We start from the raw sequence: 21,168 nt of genomic DNA on the forward strand, positions 1-21,168 counted from the left end.
TCAAAGTCCAGACTGTGGGTTCCGAGATATCGTCGGCTTGTATTAGTTGGTGATGGCTTGGAACAAGCAAGAGTTGTATCCTTATATTTCGCTATTATATTAATAATGCTACTATGATAGCTCAAGTCTTCTCTCTAACAATGCGAATTGAAAACTCGAAAAGCTGTTAATGACTACAGGAAGAAAGAAATCTGTTTGAATATGACTGAAGAGTCCTGTTCCTTTACTTTGCTTAATTCTATTCTGTAGACATAAGTCGTCGTAAACCATTCCTCAACCTATCTGTCAGTTCAATATTCGCAATATATCAAACTATACAAACAAATTTGCATTCAGAAATCAACGCCCCTGTCATTTTTTGAGCACCATAATATTTTATTCCTGGGGATGACTCCTGGCTCTTTCATTAAAATTATCAACACTTTAAGGGTATTGTACTTAAATTGCTACTCAAACTATATTTATCACGTGATTAGTATTATATTGAAACCCTCGCAGCAGGTTAATCAAAAAGATCAGATATATTGATAGCCTTTACAGGCTGACTAGCCGTGGTTTCTCTGCACACTATGCCGCGCGGGGCTAGATCATTGTCTAGTGCTTTTTCCGGGGCTGTAAGTTTCTCGTCTATCTATACCCCAGCTCTTCTTTACTGACATTGTTCTTTTTAATAGCGCCCCCATCGTCTTCTCTCGACCAGCGCACCCGCGCGAGAAGAATCCAGACGCAGCAAAGAAAAAAGTTATAGTATCTCTAGGGGTTCAAGCTCAGACGTCCCACCATCGAAAACGTTCTTTGACAAAGACAGTGTAAGCTCGTTCACTCCCGGGCTCACACAGCAAAACAATATCGCACCTCATCAGCCGGAGTACCTGCGTCAACGCTACCGATCAGTTCATCTTCGCGACCCGCCTGTAGGTTGTTTTTCTCCACACTTCGTTGCACTTCCAAACGACCAACCTTCTGGATACGGAGTTGAGTCGGATGATCCAGATGTTTTGATTTTTTTTGATCCAAAGAATCTTACTTTTCATCCAAAGACTACTAAAAGGAAAGGTAGAACAAAAGCCACGATAGCGTGTGTCAATCTATACAAAATTTTGAGACCATGCTTTATATATGTTGGGTTGGATGGTACGAGATTTACGTACGCCGAAGATGAAATTGAGAGAAATATCAGGCCGATGAATACCGTTTATGAGCGACATCCGTTGCTCGTCCGGAGGGACGAAGCAAGAGGCGCCAGTACTATCTCATTAAATACAGCAGCTGTCCAAAAAAAAGATATTGAACTGGATCTCACCGCAGAGGGCACACTAGCGGAAAAGTTAAGCAAGAACATCGTTCCACGCTTGACAAAAAAAAGGGAACAAACCAAGCCTGAAGCTCTTAAGCGGCGGTCTCGTATAATGGCCGATGCTCTAGCACTAAATAATCAACTCAGTGGCTTCCTTGGCATTCGAAGATTCGGTACAAGCTCTAAAGCTAGTTGGCGACAAAAAAAAGACTTCAATGAGGATAATTCAGATACATCATCTGGTGATTCGATACGTGCACCCTGGTCCCCTTTCTTTCTTTCGCCGTCGGAAATTTCAAACGATCTTGACTTACGCTCGCGTCCGAAATCAATTTCCAATCCATACCCCGATTCCAGAGTGAAAAAAAAATTCATTCATGGTCAAAAAGGAAATCGATCTAAATTCCACCAACAGCACATATCTGCCAGAACAGAGACAGAGTTGCTAAGCGAACGTCTACAAAAGAAAGACAATAAAAACAAGAGTCAGCTCGCGATAAAAGAAGATAAGAAGAAGGCAAGACAAGGGCAGAAAAAGGAGCGCCGAAAGGCGCTCGGCATTTTTGGCAAACAAGGCCATATCAACCGTGATCTTGAACGAATTGGTCGTCTTGATCCTAGCGGCTCTATGAATTTTGAAGTACATTTATTTGAGCCTACCCGAATCACTAATCAGCTGAAAATCAGGCATTTGAAATTCCCCGGAATTGGCTATAAAATCGAACTTCAACCGTTTAAATTCTATTTGAATGCCATTGGCTGGCCACTATACGTTGAACGTCAATGGATCACTCGTCAGCAAGCTAGTTACCAATTTGAAACAAGAGTTACGCCTTTATTCCTTCCCTCGACAGGACTAGGCGCATACTCTGAGCATCTATCTTTTGCGGGTCATGGAAAAAACGTTAAAGACGCCGATCGCGCCGCCATGTTGCGCATGCTCGGATATCTTGCTGACCGACTAAGATCTTTAGGATATGACCTCGAAGACCTCCTTCCAGGAATGAAATTCGGAGTACCGTTGTTAGACCCGGAGCCTCTTCGTCATATGCCTCTAATCCAAGGATCTGTCGTTAAGCTTATATTTGATCAATTGCCTATTGAAGTCCTCGTCAAGTTTCATTATATGATTGAGATCGAAAAGCAAAGGTTATCAGAACTTGGCGAAATGGGAAAGGTACGCGCCTGGCAAGAATTTTGCAATGAAAATTTAGCTAGATGTACATCTTATATCGAAGAAATGGAACTGGAAGGAAAGTTTAGCGATACGATGATCAGTTATGAGATTCCGGAGCCATTTGCAAAACTTGAAGATGTTCTTTTAAAAAAGACGAAAGGTAAGGAAGCTCGAGCGCCACCGTCAGCTACACCAGTCGTGCAGGTGAACCAAAATGAAACTGCTGTTGCCAGCGAGCTTGGTGTAGATCAGAATCTGTAAATAAATGTGTCATTCCTGTATATGTGTAATTAATGTTATGAAAAATTTAGGTTACAATCTTTATGCATTACTACTATACCCCTATATACAAGCATCATACTCGCCATAACCCATTAGCAGGATCCGCACCAGCAACCAGAGCACACTGAGCCACAGTGACCAGATACTCATCTAGCCTCTCACTTTCAATCAGCAATCTACTAAGACCCATCTCGTCCGATCCTTCTGCCACCAAATTCACAATTTCAAACGAACGCAGAGCATACGACGTCTTCGCAGCAGCAGCATCCATAAAAACTCTATGAATTTCAAATAATATGTAAGGCACATACAAAACTCGTAACCTATGAACTGCGTTGGCTTGCGTCTTATCACCATCCTCAATCGCTTTCATTTCTATATCCACCATCCAATGTTCAATAAACTCAATCAGCGGATTTTGAATCTCATTCAGCAAGGCCTGTACTTTTACCTTCCACGAGTGCATAAATTTGTCATTACTGCCTTCGTTCCCGCTACCAGTATCTCTTCGATTTGAAGTCCGCGCGATTAACGCAGTATTCGGTGCAGGTTTGGTAGCCATTAAGTCGTCCCATTTTTTAACCATTTTTATTGCTCCTATCAGAGCTTCATACTGGTCAAACTCCGCCCGCGCCTTTTGCGACTGAAAACGCTCAAGAGCTTCGGATCTAAACTCTGACTCTGCGTCAACCATAAGATCCTCCATTTCGCTTTCTGCACCAGTTTGCAAAAGACTATCAAGTGCAGTGCGAACCTGGGAAGTTGAAAGCTTCTTCTGAAATGAGTGCGCAGCGCCAATTCGTCCCGCAAGCAGGAACCTCGCATATAATGCATTGGCAGACTCAACCACATCATTCCACATACGCGCATCAACAAGCCATAACAATGAACCTGCAAGTTGACCTTCGTCATCAGTAGCAGTCTCAGAAAAATCGAATTCAGCCGAGCTCGAAATCGTAGGAAAGCGGTCCTCCAAGTCATCAAATACGCGCTGAACGGTTCTTCTTAGTGTTGTTGCGAGATCAAGACCATACTTATCTGCCAAGGCAAACTGCTCTGCTCGAGCTTGCGCGTCGGCGGCAATATCGGCAAGTAAATAAGAGTAGGCTTCTACTGCTGCATCTGGAGGAAGTTGAGCGACGTAAAGAGGAACTAGTTTTCCCTTACCGCACACTACCAGATCCTCTATATAGAATTGTAGAACCGAAATCACGTCATCCTCCGACACGCTCGATTGCATACCAATAGCACGCAGAAAAAGGGTTAGATGCGCTAAAAACCGAAGCATGTAGCGTTCTCCTAGTATGGGGTTTGATATCTCCAAATCTTCAGTCAAACTCTGCTCGATTTGTGAACGCGCGTCTGAAATCATCATATGGACAACATTATTGATGATTGATCCTTGCAGATATCTGAATGGGGCCTCCGACTGAGACCGTACCTCAGCAACAGTATTCGTAGAGCTCGCCAATATACGTAGAACATCTCCAAGTGTCGCGTTTTGCATGCTTTGAGGAAAATTACGCAAGCTGCTAGAAGATATGTTTAAACGATCGGTGGCACTGAAAAAATTTTCCAATTGGGCGGCGGCCAGGTGTTGAGAATAAGCAAGAAGCTGCGCCTCCCATCCTTCACTAACCATAAGAACGCTGTCTAGATCTCCACACAGCAGTCCATAAATAGCTCTTTCGTATTTATCTAGTTTCGAAGATTTGCAAAGCTGAAGACACATTCTTCTCCACAAAGCCTTCCGCTTTGTTCCGCGCGGGATATTTTCTTCGGGTCCTAAAACAACGCCATCCATTAGAGGATCGCGATATTCCACAAGACCGTTGATTGCAGCAAGAAGTGAAAAATTTGCAGTAGATTCACATACAGAACTAGCAGCAGCAAAATCTCCACGCTGAAGCAAGCTGAAGATATATCGAAACAAATCGTGCTCGTAGCTTGCATCTTCGAAGGCAATATTGGCATTCTCGCGCAACGGGGCATCAGTGTCTAAACTTCTGATTTCTGATATCTGTTGGGTAATGCCTGAAAAACCTCCAAATGCCACGCTTGCCTTTTTCGTATGTGCTCGGGTATACTGCCATTTGATTCCCCGAATTTCTGGCTTGGGAGTGTTTATGTTTCTCAGCGCCGACGGTATTCCGTGTTTCTGAAGCCATGAGATTACAATTAACGTCTCACGAGCTGCACTATTCTGGCGATAAAAAGACTCTTCTGCTATGGTGTTTGAGGTGGTGGTGAATATCGGAATCGAAGGCTTGCTGGGGGCAACACGATATGAATATAGGTCGTCAACAAGAGCCCATGTGCTGTTCTCCAAAGACCACGCTGTAATATCCTCAGTAGGCGCATCAATTGATATTAGCTTATCAACACTGTCACCTTTGGAATTAGCTGCTGCAATAATTATTGAAAGGTATAGTACACTAACCGTGACGATGCCACATTCATGAATCCGCGCACAACACCAAACGGATCTTGCGCATTGTTAATCGTCTCAAATATTCTTGCAAATTCATCTAGTTCTGAAAAATCATCGTTCACTATAGTAAGGCACCAACATTAGCTGATGTAGATAACTTCGACTATATTAGGTTTGCATACATTTTTCCTAAGAAGTAGTCAGTAAAGATGCAAATCGTTAACAGAGATCAATACATACCTTTTGAAATCTAGATTCTTCGTACTAAAATTGAGAGGAAAGGATTAGTAACCGACTCAATACAAAGTAGTTAAAGAAAATCACATACGCGTGCCTGCCGGATAGGTAAGGCTCTTCTAGGTCTTCGGGCGCTCCCAGGGGCGGGCTCTGGTGCCTTAAGAACTTCGATAGCCATTCCTCATTCGAATGAAATAGAGTCAACAAATATTTGTGAAAGCTAAAGTATTAGACACGGTGCAATTCGTCGCTGGCGATTATGTTGCTGTATAATCGTGAAGTTTTAGTTGTGTAAGCTCAGAGTAAACTTTGTTATTATTTATAAATTTTGCACGATTATGCATTCAGGGTAAGGGGATATACAAAGCTAAATGAGCCGCACCTACGCGATGGATCATCAATGTGGCTTGCAGTTTGTGGTCTGTGGCTTGTGGCTTAAGGCTTGTGCCTGAAATGAAGTGAAGGTGGGATTGGGAGAGAAGGCGGCTGCTTTGTTGGCAATCTCTCTAAATTCATTGCCACCTGTTATTAATTGAATATTTACATATTGTGTGATTATATTTCTTTCGAATTTGAAGCTTTCGGCCGAGCGTAGTTTCGAAGTGAGGCAAGATCAGTTATAATATTCCTGAAGAGTCTGCTCTAGTATCGCTGCTACACCCATCCAGAAGAACCACCTCTAGAATCACCGCTACAGCCATGTCACTTGGAACCTTTCAGATCCCGCCTATCTCTAACGAGCCGGTACAAGCCTATGCTCCTGGATCATCTGCTCGTGAGTCACTTGCAGCTGCCTTGACGTCTTTGCAATCTCAACTACCGCTACGCATTCCACTTGTCATCGGGGGTGCTAGTATCTATGTCGACGATAATGCAGTCACCACAACAAATCCTGCAAGCCACTCGCAGAGCGTGGCTATTACTAGTCAGGCCTCCGTGGAGCATGTTGCACAAGCGATTGTTGCTTCGCAGAGGGCCAAACATCGCTGGGAATCTAGTCCCATGAGTGCACGTTCTGCTATATTCCTCAAAGCAGCGGAGCTGATTTCCACTAAATATCGCTATGAGCTGTTGGCAGCCACTATGATTGGCCAAGGCAAAAACGTTTATCAGGCTGAAATCGACGCCGCGGCCGAACTTATCGATTTTCTTCGATTCAATGCGTTATACTCCCAAGAGTTGTACGCACAGCAGCCAAAGAAGTCTGCACCTGGAATCTGGAATCGAGCAGAGTATAGAGCTTTGGAAGGGTTTGTCTACGCTATCACACCTTTTAATTTCACTGCTATTGCAGGAAACCTCGTTGCTGCTCCTGCTTTGATGGGTAATACGATACTGTGGAAACCTTCCCCTTCGGCCGTGCTCTCTAATTATCTTTTATATAACATTTTTGTTGAGGCGGGACTTCCAGCTGGAGTAATAAATTTCATACCAGGCGATCCGGTTGTTGTCACCAATGAAGTTCTATCTTCAAGGTACGACGTAATCCTTTGCAAAAAAAGAGAATATCATTAACATCACTGTCTTTAGGATGTTTGCTGCGTTGCATTTCACTGGTAGCACTGGCGTGTTCCAGCAACTGTATCAGCAAATTGCTCAAAATTTGACCAAATTCCGGTCATTTCCTCGAATAGTGGCAGAGACAGGGGGGAAAAACTTCCATCTTATTCACTCATCAGCTGATATTGAGTCTGCAGCAAAGGCCACTGTACGTGGAGCTTTCGAGTATCAAGGACAAAAATGTTCAGCAACCTCTCGCGCCTACATTCCGCAATCATTATGGAGCGGATTTAGTAAGCTTCTTGTTTCAGAGGTTCAGAAGCTGACAGTCGGACCTCCCTCAGATTTGACACCTTTTATCGGACCCGTTATTCATGAGGCCTCTTTTAAAAAGTTGGATATGATTTTCCAAGACCTTCAAAATGATGACACAATTGAAATTATAGTCGGAGGTGTAACAGACATATCCCGCGGTTATTATGTATATCCGACAATTGCTGTATCTAAAGAATCTTCTCATTATGTCTTCAGCAAAGAATTTTTCGGGCCTTTATTGGCCGTATATGTGTATCCGGATGAAGAGTATGAGAGTATCATGGACACAATCGACCTGTCTTCTGATTATGCTCTAACTGGATCCGTATTTGCTAAAGAGCGCGAAGCCATAGAACTTGCTAGTCGTAAGCTTCGCAATAGTGCTGGAAATTTCTATATCAACGACAAATCCACGGGCGCTGTTGTTGGCCAGCAGTGGTTCGGCGGGGCACGCCAGTCGGGAACTAACGATAAAAGCGGCAGCGGAAATATCTTACTCAGATTTGTGAGTATTCGAAACATTAAAGAAACTTTCACTGATACGACTGAGGTCCTCTACCCTAGCAATTTCGACTAAAAGAGGCCTGCTCCTTAATCTTGTCATACTAATCACAAACCGCTTCATTGCTTGTATAAATTCATTTATCGGAAGATTGAAGCTAGATTCGTCTATTTCTTATAACTTGTATAACGTGTACACATCAACAAAAATCAAAAACGCCGGTTATGCTAACGATTACTCTTTGTCCGCGACTCTTTTTATGATGTCGCCACCTTCCAAGAAACGAATTATTGTTATTATTTGATCCTCAAAAAACTCTGAAAATTGCTGCCACCTTTTCATGTAATGACCCGTTGCGTAACGACAATTAAATGCTATGGATGCTATATACATTATATATACAAAATTTGGCTGGTGTCGCACGAAAATACGCTTAGAATCTTAAAGATATCCTCTAATCGCCCCTGTTTCCACGTCTCCGTACTAATTCTTCTTCATATACAGAATCCTTTGCAGTCCTCCGCAGTATATCCCATTCGCTATCCTGCTTATTTCTTTGCTGACGAGCATTAGTCAGTCTTTCAGCTTTAGCCCGCATGATGAACTCTTCATCCTCGATTGACGCATAATCAGCTCTATCCTCAGGCGCGTCTATCAAGTCTGATCCTGTTCGCAATTCCAACTTGGCTTCAGATGAGGTTGAGGTCGACAAAGTTTGGCTTGCACTTTTCTCGTGCTTTTGGAGTTGAGGAATTGCATAGGGCAATACATCATAAAGATCAAGGCGTTGGACTTCGAAATCCCATAAGCGAATATTCTTGAACTCTTCTGGATACTCTCTCATAGCCCATTCCTGTACTATTTTTTTCTCGTGTGCCGGCACATAGTTAAAGAGCACCTCTATGATGTCGGTTACTGTGGTTTCTCTTTCACTCGATGGATAATACACAGGATTCCGGGCCTCCTTTGCTTCAGTCTTTACAATATTCATTCCTTCTAGTCTTTTAACGACTCTAGGCATGAATACCGCCGCAATATTGAAAGCTTTTCCGCGCGTTCCAGATTCCAAGTGAGCTGCAACATAAAATTTCACAACTTCTAAGGTGATGGGAACATCGGGGAAACGCAAAAAATCATCCCAGAGATGATCTGCATATCCTGCACCCGTCATCGAGGCCATCCTCATTAGCAAACGGAAAGTTTCCGATGTAGGTAGCCTGTCAATATTGGCGGCTGTGTCTCGAGAAGTCGCCGAAAAGCTCATCTGCTGCCAGATATGATACGTATAATATGAGTCAAGTATAGCATTGCTCGCCTCTAGGATGGCATTGAATAGCTCGATGTCCGGATCAATATTTACGTCAATTTTGTAGCACATTAAAACTTCTCTGATTCCCGGTCTGTAATGCTGTCTCGCAAAGCCACGAAGAATTACGGAGTACATATCACGCTGAGGAGGCGAGCTTGAATGTTTTCGAACGTGCCTGAACAGTTCCAATGCTGCTTCAGAATATCCCAAGTCGCAGAATTTGCGCATGGCAATTAAATTTGTCTCGTAATCAGCTATGAAGTGTGCGTGGATACATCCATACATCATCCAGGCTGCGTCCGATGATGTGCTCTCTAATACGGCTTCTCGCAAGACATCGTATAGTTCTTTGAAAGTAGAAGGCTCATATTTGAAAGATTCACCCATTTCCTCCTTTAAAAAATCCTGTAAAGTCCCAATCTCTCCGTGTTTAATCAGTGCCTTAACAATCGCGAGTCTGGTAACGTAATCGACACTATCTACATATACTCTCACCGCGAGGTACAGTTCAACAAGTAATGCAACATTAAATTCAGCATCAGGGAGAATAGCCAGAGCCTCAAGCATCATAAACAGAGCCTTCATATCATCAGTTTTTGGATCCCAGGATAATCCTTCTTGAGCAGCAATTTTGAACGAAGAAATTGCGGCATCGACATCTCCAAAGGCTACTCTGTCTCGTAGCCGTAAACTTATTGATGTATTATCATGTGGAACAGAGTAGGCCTTGAATAATCCAAATACTTCGTCACAGAACTGACGATTAGTAACGCGATTGTTCCTGGACACTTGAGAAGCGCGAAAAACTCCATTCAGCGAGCTAGTCGTCACCTGATACCCATATTCAGCCATTTTGTTAAAAAGAGCATCAATCTGCGTAATACTGCAAGTAGAATAAGCGATCCATTGTGCCCAAACGTCCCATGTAGCGGCTTCTAAATGTGGCTTCACGCCATCATCGTCAAATAGGACAGCAATCACAGAAGCCGTCTTTGTATCATCAGCGATAATACAAGCCGTCATGTAAGACCGATACAATTCCTGATTCTGAAGTATATCATATGTAGGAATGAGAGCACCGTCTTCTGTGGTGTCAAATATGACGTCTTTCACATCTTTCATAAAAATCGCTGATCTTTGAGGCTCATGGGCTTTTACAACATAACGAAACAACAACTCATAAGTATCCAGATTAGGGAGAAGCGAAGGGGAAACTGACGATGGATTACCAAGTACTTTATCATAAATTTGCCATACGTTCCGCTGATTGCTTTCCACCGCAGCTTGTAAGATGACATTAAATGCGCCAATATCCAAAGCTTCTATCTCAAATAGTCGAGAGACTAGGATCTCCTGAACTTTGGAGTCTGTCACATTGTTTACTATAGAGACCAGGGCTATAGCCATACTTTCATCAATAGAGTTTAAAATTCGCAGCAACTCATCAAAAGCGGTCAGCATCTCGTTGTCTGCCTTATTGCGTGATAATAGAAGCACAAAGAGCATGAACTGCTCCTGAGCCTCGCCACTATCAGAAGCCGTCACCTCGTGCATCAGCTTTTCGTAAACTTTTCGTCCCAGCACAACATGATAATCTGATCGTTGATCAAAGCGAACAATTAAATAGAGAAGTCTTTTTAGCTGTTTTTTATTAAACAGCAAACGATTGGAATCGCCAACAAGGTCGGTACTACTTGACTCGTCAACTCTACCAAGCTGTGGAGTATAGAGAATTTTCCAAGCTTCCTCGATCAACCGTGCGTGGACCACAGGCAATTCTTCTTTGGCAAGCCTTGAAATTAGTTCATCCACAGCATCTTTAATCTCATATTCTATCTCATGAAGGGCGTCCAAATCATCAGAATCCAGTAAGTCACTTTTAACTTTTCGAATAAGATTGCTCAATCGCTGTAAGGCTTCCCATTCTGCGTCAGGCTCATAGCCGCTTTTTGCCTCGTCTCCAGTGCTCGATACGCGACGAGATTCCCATGCTACAGAATCATGGTTCGAAGAATTGCTGCGGAATATTTTGGAAATCCATGAGCTGCCTGATTGATTCGGATGCTTGGAAGATGTGTCGCCGCTGTCGAATGGCGGAGGCTCGGTCGCGTAAGCGCGACTTATCGAAATTAATTGAATAAGCCGTCTATTGGAACCTGATCTTAAATGATAGGAAGATACAGGTTGATATGCCGTCAGGTTGGAGCAGTTGATGCGAGCAGCAAGTAACGAACGCGAATACAGCTTTGAAGATACTCGGATAGACATTGTGAATTCTATTGTTTAGATTAGTTTCTGCAAAAAGGTCAAAACAGGAGTAAATCGTACAATGATCTCAAAATCATAAATAACGCATCTCTAACGAGTGCAAGTACAAGAGCATCTAATTGACGAGAGGACCTCAGTAACCGCTCTATTCCAGCCATTTTATTTCAGAATTTTCTCGCTCGAGCACAAAATCATCACGTGACAAATGTTACTGGTTTAATAGAATGCGGCTCGTTTTCAGGGGACAAGCAGACAGATATTTTCACGCTCTTCCCAGCTTTGATTAATACTGATCACACTTTCCGGAAGACAAGATGGCAAATATTATTCGCAAAATTGATATAGAGCCTGAAGATGAAGAAAATTTCCATGTTACTGGGCTAAACGACAGTGACGAAGACTTGCACTCTCCCTCGTCAGCTAGCACCCCTTTTTTCTCATATGCTGATGACCGCGCTTTTCAAGATCTGGATGCAAAATATTGGGCTCAAACACATCCTGCAGCAAATTCCCCTCCATCATCTATGCATTTCCGACGATCATCTACTACTTCGAACTCGGTTTCGGCGGCATCTGCGCTCTCGGATTCTTTCAGATCGCTTCATTTGGATCCTTCAAGAAATAACACTGCTGATGGCAATATGTCCACTACTGGTCAACACACGTCAGGTACTCCGGAAATCATATCGGGGGCACCCCCAGTGACGCAGGGAAATGTCTTACCTTCGTTGTTTGAACAGAATGCTAGTGTTTATGTTACACATGGTGAGTGCAGAGTTGGAAAACGGCTTTATGTAAGTTGCTAACTCCGAATATCACAGATGAGGATATAGATTTAGAGCTGCAAATGATTTGCAAATCTGTGAAGAAGTGTTTATCATTTCGTTACAAGTATATTTCACGCTCTCAACAAGGCCCTGCCGATAATCCTCGTGATCAGCCGACGTGGAAGATATATCCTGCACCGCCCGCACCCTCCTGGACTGCAACAAAGGAACCTTTTTCTAATAAGGAAAAAGAAAATACTGGAGTTGAATCTCAAGGCGAGGAGTCAGAGAGACCGGATGGCGTAGAGGGAGTGGGTTGGGATTTCCATTTCGAAGAGTGCGTCATACCTACCATCAAAGACGATATCGAGTATGAACTTGATAATACAGGAGTTTTTCAAGTATATCATTCTGTTGATGGAACACGCTCTAAAATGGTACAGGTTCCTTCAATCCGTGAATATTTCATGGACTTGGAAGAAATCAGCAGTATTAGCTCGGATGGTCCCTCAAAAAGTTTTGCGTTCCGTCGATTGCAGTACCTTGAAGCGAACTGGAATCTGTATATTCTCATGAACGAGTATCAGGAGCTTGCGGATACCAAACGCAACGCCCATCGTGACTTCTACAACGTCAGAAAGGTTGACACTCACGTGCATCATTCAGCATGTATGAACCAAAAGCATTTGCTTCGATTTATAAAGTCGAAGATGAAGAAATGCCCGGATGTAAGTATAGTCCATTTGAAAGTCTTGCGTAGTATTTTCTGACAGTTATCACAGGAAGTTGTAATTTTTAGAGATGGGAAGCTTTTGACACTTCAAGAGGTCTTCGAGTCTCTCAATCTGACGGCTTATGATTTATCTATCGACACTCTTGATATGCATGCTCATCGGGATACATTTCACAGATTTGATAAGTTCAATCTGAAGTACAACCCTATTGGTGAATCTCGGTTGCGAGAGATATTTTTGAAGACAGACAACTATATCAAGGGGAAATACCTTGCCGAGTTAACCCGCGAAGTCTTTTACGATCTAGAACAAAGCAAGTACCAAATGGCTGAATATCGTATATCTATATATGGAAAGCACATCAATGAATGGGATCGTCTCGCCGAGTGGGTGGTAGACCATCGTCTCTTTTCGTCTAATGTGCGCTGGTTAATACAGTTCCCTCGTTTGTATGATATATACAAGGCATCCGGTATTGTACAGAGCTTTGAGCAGATTATTGTCAATATCTTTCAGCCTCTCTTTGAAGTCTCTAAGAACCCTGCGTCCCATCCCAAACTTTACGTCTTTCTACAGAGGGTAATTGGGTTTGATTGTGTTGATGATGAGTCAAAAGCAGAACGTCGATTATACCGTAAATATCCATATCCTAACCAGTGGAATACGAAACAAAATCCACCGTACTCATACTATCTCTACTACCTTTACGCAAATCTTACTTCGCTTAATACAGTCAGAAAATTTCGCGGATTCAATACTTTTGTTTTGCGTCCTCATGCTGGAGAAGCTGGGGACACCGACCATTTGGTATCGGCATTTCTTGTTGCACATTCAATATCTCATGGAATTTTGTTGCGCAAAGTTCCGTTTCTCCAGTACTTATTTTATTTGGACAAAATTGGGATTGCAATGTCTCCTTTGAGTAACAATGCTTTATTCCTGGCTTATGACAAAAATCCTTTTTTTAGCTATTTCAAGCGTGGACTCAATGTGTCTCTGTCTACAGATGATCCACTACAATTTGCTTACACAAAGGAAGCATTAATAGAAGAGTATTCAGTGGCCGCTCAAATTTATAGACTATCAGCCGTTGATATGTGCGAACTTGCGAAGAATTCTGTTCTCCAGAGTGGATTTGAATATGCAGTTAAAGAACATTGGCTCGGTCAAGGTTTCAATTTGCCTAGCAGGCTGGGGGCTAATGTGGAGAAGAGTAATGTGCCTGCTGTTCGGGTCGATTACCGTCAGATGACTTATGAACAAGAGCTGGCTTTGTAAGCATGCAAAGACTTTTTGTGTCTAGAAAGGTTGCTGACATCAGTATTATAGTGTATTCAAATCTGCTGGAGAAGTTAAAGATGCCTCAGGAGAGCTCGAAGTACCCGAGGCCTTCACCGAATTCTTCGAGAGTTCTTCAGTAAAGTCTGCTGAAGACAACGGAAATGTGTCTGAAGGCTTGTCGTACATTGCAAATGATCAGCGACGTCAATCGATATCTAGGTATGCTCTATCTATATTGGGAGTTTCTACATCACAAGATAGGCTAATTTGGCTTTTGCTAGCTCTTTTACACTACCCGAGACTCGGGGGTTCCCAGGAATAAAATCGCAGGCTGTTAGCAGACGTGCAACACTTAATGTTGATCAAACCAGCTAGAACATGTGGCCACTAAACTTCATATTGTGTGATGTACGATGAAGTTCCTGAAAGCTCATATGATGAAATAGTAATTCAGAATGCTCATATACTCATATATTCTATTTTCATATTTTCAAATGTAATATTCTTTTGCTCAACTTTTTAGTACAATAGTGATAATACAAGACATCTATGTGGGATGGTTGTCTGCTGCCTAAAGATAATATTTATGTTTCATAGATCCCTATCCTATAAATGTTTCTTGCAGAAGATTCTAAAATATTTTCAGCTAACAAGCTAGACAACCAGGCTTGATTGCAAAGCGATTGGGATATTGTTACAACATCAGGAAGTAGCCTGAGAGGAAGCTGATAAAGAGGCCGAGCAGAGAAGCTCAAAAGAGGTTCAAGGGAAGGCTCAGATCTTGTTTTGCCTATATATTGACCCTCCAGCTCCCCAGTAGACGAACAATAATATCAGCATTCTTAACACAAAACCCTCAACAAGCGCGATCTCATACAACATGGATGGCAGCTCTATCAACTAACTTTTCTATGTCTGATTCTTCCAATGACAAGCCGCATTTGCAAAAGTGATAGCATTGAAAATTGTGTTCCAATATCAGGAAGAGGCTCAAGATGAGGCTCAAGAAGTGGCTTATGAGGTGACTTAGGCACAGAGAGAAGCTCTTGTACTATCGATATATTGAGCATATGTCATGTCTTTGAAACAATAATAACAATCCTAATACCAACAATACTCATACAACTAATTTATCAACATGCACAACTCTATCAACTTTGCTATGTCTGATTCTTTGAAATAAGCAGCATTTGCAAGATTCTAATTCTTATATATCTTTGATGTCTCTGAGAATAGAAGCAATGAAACAGTAAACCATCTTTTCACATTGCATCCTGTCTCAGCTGCAGTCCACTGAGTCAAAAACAATCACGCATTCTTGCCTTGTTTCCTCAATGTCATCCTGTGCAGTCTTACAGCTTTCGAAGCCTTACAGACTTATAAGAGAAATATTATGTGCATTTCCTATTTGGATCAATGATGATTTCCATGGTTGATTGACTGACCTCTAAAGTTTGTCAACTTTCTTGCGAATGCTGCTTGTTAAAGGAAGAGTCAAACATAGCAAAGTTGATGAGTTATTATCCATGTTTATGAGATTGCTTATTGAGGGGTTTGAGTTAAGGTTGGTAATATTGGTACTGATATTGTTTGTTACTAGACACTGAGGAGCTGGGGGGGTCTCCATATAGACAGAAGAGAACTGAGCCACCACCTGAACAGCCTCAACCAAGCAACCCTCATGAATTTTCCTCAATTTCCTATAAGGCTTCTTCCTGACACTGGAACACAATTTCCAACACCAGCTGTCATTCATGCAGATGATGTGAGCTACTAGATGTATTCCTTCTCCTCTCTTGCATACTATTTTGAAATCTTAATCTTATGTATTGGCAGTCACCAAATATGTCTGCTCAGAAATAGACTCCTATAATTTGAATTTTTGATTGCATTTGGAAACTTTTATTTCATACTGAGGCCATAACTCTTAAACAAATCTTTTCTGATAATATACAAGTTGTTCAGGCCTGCTCCAACTTGTAAGTTGATATCTTTTCATGGCAAGGTTCAGCTAAGGTTACAAAGTCCTTTTATTTACATAGTGTGACAAGGCAGTAAGCTGGATGCACAAATTTAATTCTATAAAGTTTTTATATGCCAGTAGCATGCATGGCTTGGCTGATAAAGATAGTTCAAGTATACTGTCCATACAAGATTGAAGCTGCATCCCTTACCAGACAATATAACAACTTCCTGGTCATACAAACCTGAATATTTTGCAAATGCTGCTTGTTGATGGAAGTAGCAGATATTGCAAAGCTTATCAGGTTTATGAGATTATTTGTTAGAGAGTTTTGTGCTAAAATTATTATTGGTCACTGTTGTTACTAGACATTAGTGAGCTGGAGGTGTACTGCAATTGACAGACAAACATGAATCATATAAACCCTCTAGAGAACATTGATGATGTTCTAATATAAGCTGACACCATTTCCTGACATGTTACTTTGCTAAAATACTCTTCAATAATCTGTTCTAAACATTATCAGTTTTGAAAATTGTGCTCCAATGTCTTTAGAGAAAGCTGAGGAAAGTTCAAGGGGAGGCTTAGAGAGGCAGTTCAGGGAGCGGCTTAGTTTGCTTTTGTCTATATCCTTAAGGACCTATTCCCTCCCTAGTATCTAGTAACAATAACAGTATCAACATAAACAACCTTAACACAAAACCCTGAATAAGCAATCTCATCAACATGGATAACAAATCCATCAACTTTGCTATGTCTGACTCTACCACTGACAAACAGCATTTGCAAGAATCAGGAACATTTTCAGCATTTACAACAACATATTCCATGGTCATCACTTGATTGTTGAAAACCAAATTTTTAAGCAGATATTCATGCAGAAGCTCATTTCAGCACCTAGGTGCAGCTTTAGCCCATAAACACTTCTCTGAGTCTCCACACTTCTCCATTGTTCTGATAGAATCCTGTGGGGGGACTGCAAGTAAATCTCTTCATTCAGCTTGCCATAGAGAAATGCTGTCTTTATATCCATCTGGTGAATATGATAATCATTGATTGCCACATGTGCCAAGAGCACTCTGATTGACTCAAATCTCACCACTGGTGGCAAGGTTTCTTCATAATCAATCCCATATTGTTGTGTGAATCCTTGAGCTACAATCTGTGCTATATATCTTGTAAGCTGTCCATCCTTGCCATATGTCTTTTTCAATATCCATTTAGAAGTGATAGCCTTTTTGCTGGCAACTAGGCAGCTTACTCCATTTCTATACTTGGGTTTCTTTCAAAGTTCACAAACCTGTTTCCAATGTATCCGGGTATTCAGTACTTAATTTTGCCTGCTCAATTGATCCGGGTTCTGCCACACTATATTTGTTTTTACAGCACATTCCAAAGCTGAACCTGTAACCAACTCATCTTCAAGACTCAGCACAGTCCATAATCATTTTGTCTGCATTGACCCTATTTCCTTCCAGTCTCATTTTGCTAGCATCATCCATCACAAATATAGTTGAATCTTATTGGAAATTGTATTCTATTCTTAAGATGAGATCCAGGAAGATTCCTAGAAAGTGTCACTTAGGACAAGGTTTAGTAAGTGTGGGTTGGGGAAATGCTTTGGATAAAAAGGGAGTTCCTTTACTCTCTATTTATTGAGTTTGTTGTGTATTGCCCTTCATAATATCAACAATAGCAGTAACAATAATAATACAAAACATTCAAATAACTCATGAGCATGAACAACAGTTTGATCAACCTTTCGATGTCTGGTACTTCTGCTGACAAGCAGCATTTAGAAGAGGTTGTGAGCCCTGCGGTGATGTCAGACTCTGGCTTGAAGTAGCCAAAACATAATGCTATGTATGAACTACTCTAAGTGGTTCTTTGCCTTGAAAATGGATTTGATGCAAAAGGGTGTATGGTGGGGAGAGTTGTTGGTGAGGCAGGAACTGGAGCCACTGGAGCAGCATCCTGAATTTGAGACTGTCAGCAGACAGGCTATCATAATATTGTTGATGACAAACTGCTCACCGCTATTTAAAGTATGATAATGCCAGGAAGGCTTGAAAAATCTTTGTAGTGCATACTTAAGCAATGCAGTAAGAGTGATGGCTTCTTTGGTTGCCAAACTTTACTCTCCCAAGTTAGAGAAGGCAACACCAGCGAGTTTTGAAACCTTTTGGTCCAAGTTGACCAGTCAGCTTGATGGTCCAGCTGGATCAGCTGGATGTCAAAATACATGGCATTCATTCCTCTATCTTTCTTAGAGTTTGCCAGATGAGCTTGAAAGAACAAATGTTTTGTAGCAACAGAAAACTGGGCTCACAGTGACAGATCTTGTCAGTGGTGTACACGTCGACCAACATACCTCACAAGAAAGTTTCAGGAGAATTTAATCAGTGCTGGTGGAAGCTCATTTGCAGTTAGGAATCCCAGGAAGATGAAAGGCACCTTTTTTAACTGCCATGAGGAGTGACACTACAGGAGAGACTGTCCAACCTTGAAGGATCAGGGGGAAGAGAAAGAAAGTGATAAGAGCTTTTAGCAATGGGCTGAAGCAGTAATGATCTATGATAGTGAGCAGCAAGGCCAGAAGGCAGAGGCAGTGTGATCAATAGTTTTATAGGAGAGCTTGAGAATGAAGGAAGGCTCATTGTCATGGGAGCTACCAGGCATATATATGACTGACATCCAATAGTGCATGTCTCCAGGAATATCAACCTCTAGATTTAGTCTTGGAGGCTGCTAATGGGCAATCATGAGAGCTGCGGCAAAGTCAACAAATGCATAAGCCAAGGTCTTTGACAAGGAAAGACATACAAAGTTGTTCTCAAAGATGTGTTGTATGTTTCAGATGCAAAGATGGGACTTATGCTAACAGGGATGCTGCATAAGGATGCAGGAGTGTGGACAGTGGATGTGGGTCTGAGGTGCTTTGTGAGCACAAAGGAAGGCCCGAAAATTAAAAAATGGAACCAGGTCCAGATATGATGAGTTGGGCAGGTTTGCAGGACAATTCTCAGTGGTTCAAGTGAATACAGTGAATGCAGTGAATGCAATCAGTACTATCTGGCACAAGAGGCTGGGGCATGTTTCTGATCAGGTACTTGAGCAAATGCAGAAGCATAAAGTATTCAGGGACTTAGCTGATCATGTCCCACTATGCAAATGTGACTCTTGTGCAACTGCAAAGTCACACAGACCACCTTTCAGCGAAAGCACAACTAAGAAAAGAAGACCTTTAGAGTTGGTGCATAGCAATATCTGTGGTCTAGTGAATCCTTCTTTTGATGATCAAGGATACTTTATGACTATGATTGATGACTATTTGCATTATGTGACAGTCTATTATCTGAAGAATAAGTCAGATGCAGCAGCAGCTATCAGTACATATATTGCTCAGTCAAGTAGAAAACTTGGGCTGGAGATAGCTACACTGCACACTGACAATGGTGGAGAGTAAGTCTCAATAATCTTGAAGAATTCTTGTGGGAGCAAGGGATTGAGTATTAAACAACAGTGCCGGAAATTCAAATGGGGTTGTAGAAAGAATGAATAGGACACTGATAGAGAAGGCATTGAGTATGTTGATTGAAGCAAATATGCAAGAGAAGTTTTGGGCAGAAGCTGTCAACTGTTTCAAGCCGAGCTATAATAGAAAAGAACAAGACACCATACAAGCTTTGTTTTGGGAAACATTTGATGTTTCATATTTTAGGATTTTTGGAAGTACAGCATGGGTTCATTGGCAAAAAACTCATGTGGCCAGCAAATTTCATCCAGAGCAGTCAGAGGGGTGATGGCTGGATATGCAAGCAAGAAACAGGCATATCAGATTTATATTCCACTGCAAGGAATCATCTTTGCCAGAGATGTTGTCTTTGATGAGACAACATTGGGGCTTAAATGGTTCAAGCCAACAAGACTAGTTCTAAATCCAGAGAAAGCTTCAGTTTCATTTCAACAGTTAGGAAGCATGATTGGATTTTGGGAAGATCATCAATCCAGTGATATATCAATGGAAGATGATAGATCAAGTGGGAGTGAATTTATAGATGATGATGAATCTAGAGTTGAAGATGAATCAGTTGAAGATGATCTGGATATAGATTCAGAAGTCTCTGATGAAAGGAGAATTATCAGAGCAAATCCAAATGAACAAATGAAGATACTATTTGACTTCAATACCTCTGATGAAGAAGAGGGGGAAGAAGAAGAACCTAATGAAAGAATAATAGCACAAAAAGAGCAAGATTCAAATAAACAAGTCAAATTCTCGACTTCAATGCCTATGATGATGAAGAAATGGGCTTGGAAGAGAATGTGCATGCGCTTGATGAAGATGAAGATGAAGATGAAGATGTGAGATTTGTGATAGATAATGCTAGCAAAATGAGACTGGAAGGAAATAGGGTCAATGCAGACAAAATGATTATGGACTGTGCTGAGTCTTGAAGATGAGTTGGTTACAGGTTCAGCTTTGGAATGTGCTGTAAAAACAAATATAGTGTGGCAGAACCCGGATCAATTGAGCAGGCAAAATTAAGTACTGAATACCCGGATACATTGGAAACAGGTTTGTGAACTTTGAAAGAAACCCAAGTATAGAAATGGAGTAAGCTGCCTAGTTGCCAGCAAAAAGGCTATCACTTCTAAATGGATATTGAAAAAGACATATGGCAAGGATGGACAGCTTACAAGATATATAGCACAGATTGTAGCTCAAGGATTCACACAACAATATGGGATTGATTATGAAGAAACCTTGCCACCAGTGGTGAGATTTGAGTCAATCAGAGTGCTCTTGGCACATGTGGCAATCAATGATTATCATATTCACCAGATGGATATAAAGACAGCATTTCTCTATGGCAAGCTGAATGAAGAGATTTACTTGCAGTCCCCCCACAGGATTCTATCAGAACAATGGAGAAGTGTGGAGACTCAGAGAAGTGTTTATGGGCTAAAGCTGCACCTAGGTGCTGAAATGAGCTTCTGCATGAATATCTGCTTAAAAATTTGGTTTTCAACAATCAAGTTATGGCTATGGGATATACAGAAACAGCAGAGTGAATTTACTTTGGTATTATATGTGGATGATC

The 21,168-nt window shown here is 41.6% G+C and overlaps 5 protein-coding genes across 5 annotated transcripts; 3 read left to right on the forward strand and 2 right to left on the reverse strand.

The window, feature by feature from the left end:
* The first annotated feature begins 507 nt into the window (after positions 1-507).
* Positions 508-2,813, forward strand: V2V93DRAFT_388087 (uncharacterized protein). The gene is made up of 2 exons (XM_066912317.1): positions 508-614; positions 675-2,813. Exons 1-2 carry the CDS (start codon positions 570-572, stop codon positions 2,733-2,735), a joined length of 2,106 nt encoding a protein of 701 aa, XP_066763994.1. The 5' UTR covers positions 508-569; the 3' UTR covers positions 2,736-2,813.
* On the reverse strand, positions 2,786-5,705 carry V2V93DRAFT_388088 (nuclear pore protein 84/107). Its single transcript, XM_066912318.1, has 5 exons — positions 5,516-5,705; positions 5,428-5,451; positions 5,370-5,376; positions 5,197-5,308; positions 2,786-5,140 (listed from the first exon to the last, which is right to left on the reverse strand). Exons 1-5 carry the CDS (start codon positions 5,600-5,602, stop codon positions 2,830-2,832), a joined length of 2,541 nt encoding a protein of 846 aa, XP_066763995.1. The 5' UTR covers positions 5,603-5,705; the 3' UTR covers positions 2,786-2,829.
* Positions 5,706-6,123: 418 nt separating this feature from the next.
* On the forward strand, positions 6,124-7,816 carry V2V93DRAFT_392389 (Aldehyde/histidinol dehydrogenase; the record flags this gene model as incomplete). Its single annotated transcript, XM_066912474.1, has 2 exons — positions 6,124-6,899; positions 6,955-7,816. The coding sequence occupies 2 exons, from the start codon at positions 6,124-6,126 to the stop codon at positions 7,814-7,816; spliced, it is 1,638 nt and encodes a 545-aa protein (XP_066763996.1).
* Positions 7,817-7,876: 60 nt separating this feature from the next.
* V2V93DRAFT_374137 (uncharacterized protein) lies at positions 7,877-11,468 on the reverse strand. The gene has a single exon (XM_066911164.1). The coding sequence runs from the start codon at positions 11,316-11,318 to the stop codon at positions 8,196-8,198; it is 3,123 nt and encodes a 1,040-aa protein (XP_066763997.1). The 5' UTR covers positions 11,319-11,468; the 3' UTR covers positions 7,877-8,195.
* A 110-nt stretch (positions 11,469-11,578) lies between these two features.
* On the forward strand, positions 11,579-14,169 carry V2V93DRAFT_374138 (uncharacterized protein). Its single transcript, XM_066911165.1, has 3 exons — positions 11,579-12,083; positions 12,140-12,813; positions 12,868-14,169. The coding sequence occupies exons 1-3, from the start codon at positions 11,633-11,635 to the stop codon at positions 14,095-14,097; spliced, it is 2,355 nt and encodes a 784-aa protein (XP_066763998.1). The 5' UTR covers positions 11,579-11,632; the 3' UTR covers positions 14,098-14,169.
* The last annotated feature ends 6,999 nt before the right edge of the window (positions 14,170-21,168 follow it).

The sequence above is a fragment of the Kockiozyma suomiensis genome, assembly GCF_038497685.1.
Source record: "Kockiozyma suomiensis strain NRRL Y-17356 unplaced genomic scaffold V2V93scaffold_13, whole genome shotgun sequence".
NCBI lineage: Eukaryota > Fungi > Ascomycota > Lipomycetes > Lipomycetales > Lipomycetaceae > Kockiozyma > Kockiozyma suomiensis.

Excerpts from the sequence above, each read along its gene's own strand:
- V2V93DRAFT_388088 (XM_066912318.1), bottom strand. The coding sequence starts at position 5,602 with ATGGCTATCGAAGTTCTTAAGGCACCAGAGCCCGCCCCTGGGAGCGCC. Across the intron at positions 5,452-5,515 it reads TACCTATCCGGCAGGCACGC|TACGAAGAATCTAGATTTCA; the intron begins GTATGTGATTTT and ends TCTCAATTTTAG. Across the intron at positions 5,141-5,196 it reads ATGAATGTGGCATCGTCACG|TGTTGATAAGCTAATATCAA; the intron begins GTTAGTGTACTA and ends CAAAGGTGACAG.
- V2V93DRAFT_374137 (XM_066911164.1), bottom strand. The coding sequence starts at position 11,318 with ATGTCTATCCGAGTATCTTCAAAGCTGTATTCGCGTTCGTTACTTGCT.
- V2V93DRAFT_388087 (XM_066912317.1), top strand. The coding sequence starts at position 570 with ATGCCGCGCGGGGCTAGATCATTGTCTAGTGCTTTTTCCGGGGCT. Across the intron at positions 615-674 it reads CTAGTGCTTTTTCCGGGGCT|CGCCCCCATCGTCTTCTCTC; the intron begins GTAAGTTTCTCG and ends TCTTTTTAATAG.
- V2V93DRAFT_374138 (XM_066911165.1), top strand. The coding sequence starts at position 11,633 with ATGGCAAATATTATTCGCAAAATTGATATAGAGCCTGAAGATGAAGAA. Across the intron at positions 12,084-12,139 it reads TAGTGTTTATGTTACACATG|ATGAGGATATAGATTTAGAG; the intron begins GTGAGTGCAGAG and ends CGAATATCACAG. Across the intron at positions 12,814-12,867 it reads AGATGAAGAAATGCCCGGAT|GAAGTTGTAATTTTTAGAGA; the intron begins GTAAGTATAGTC and ends CAGTTATCACAG.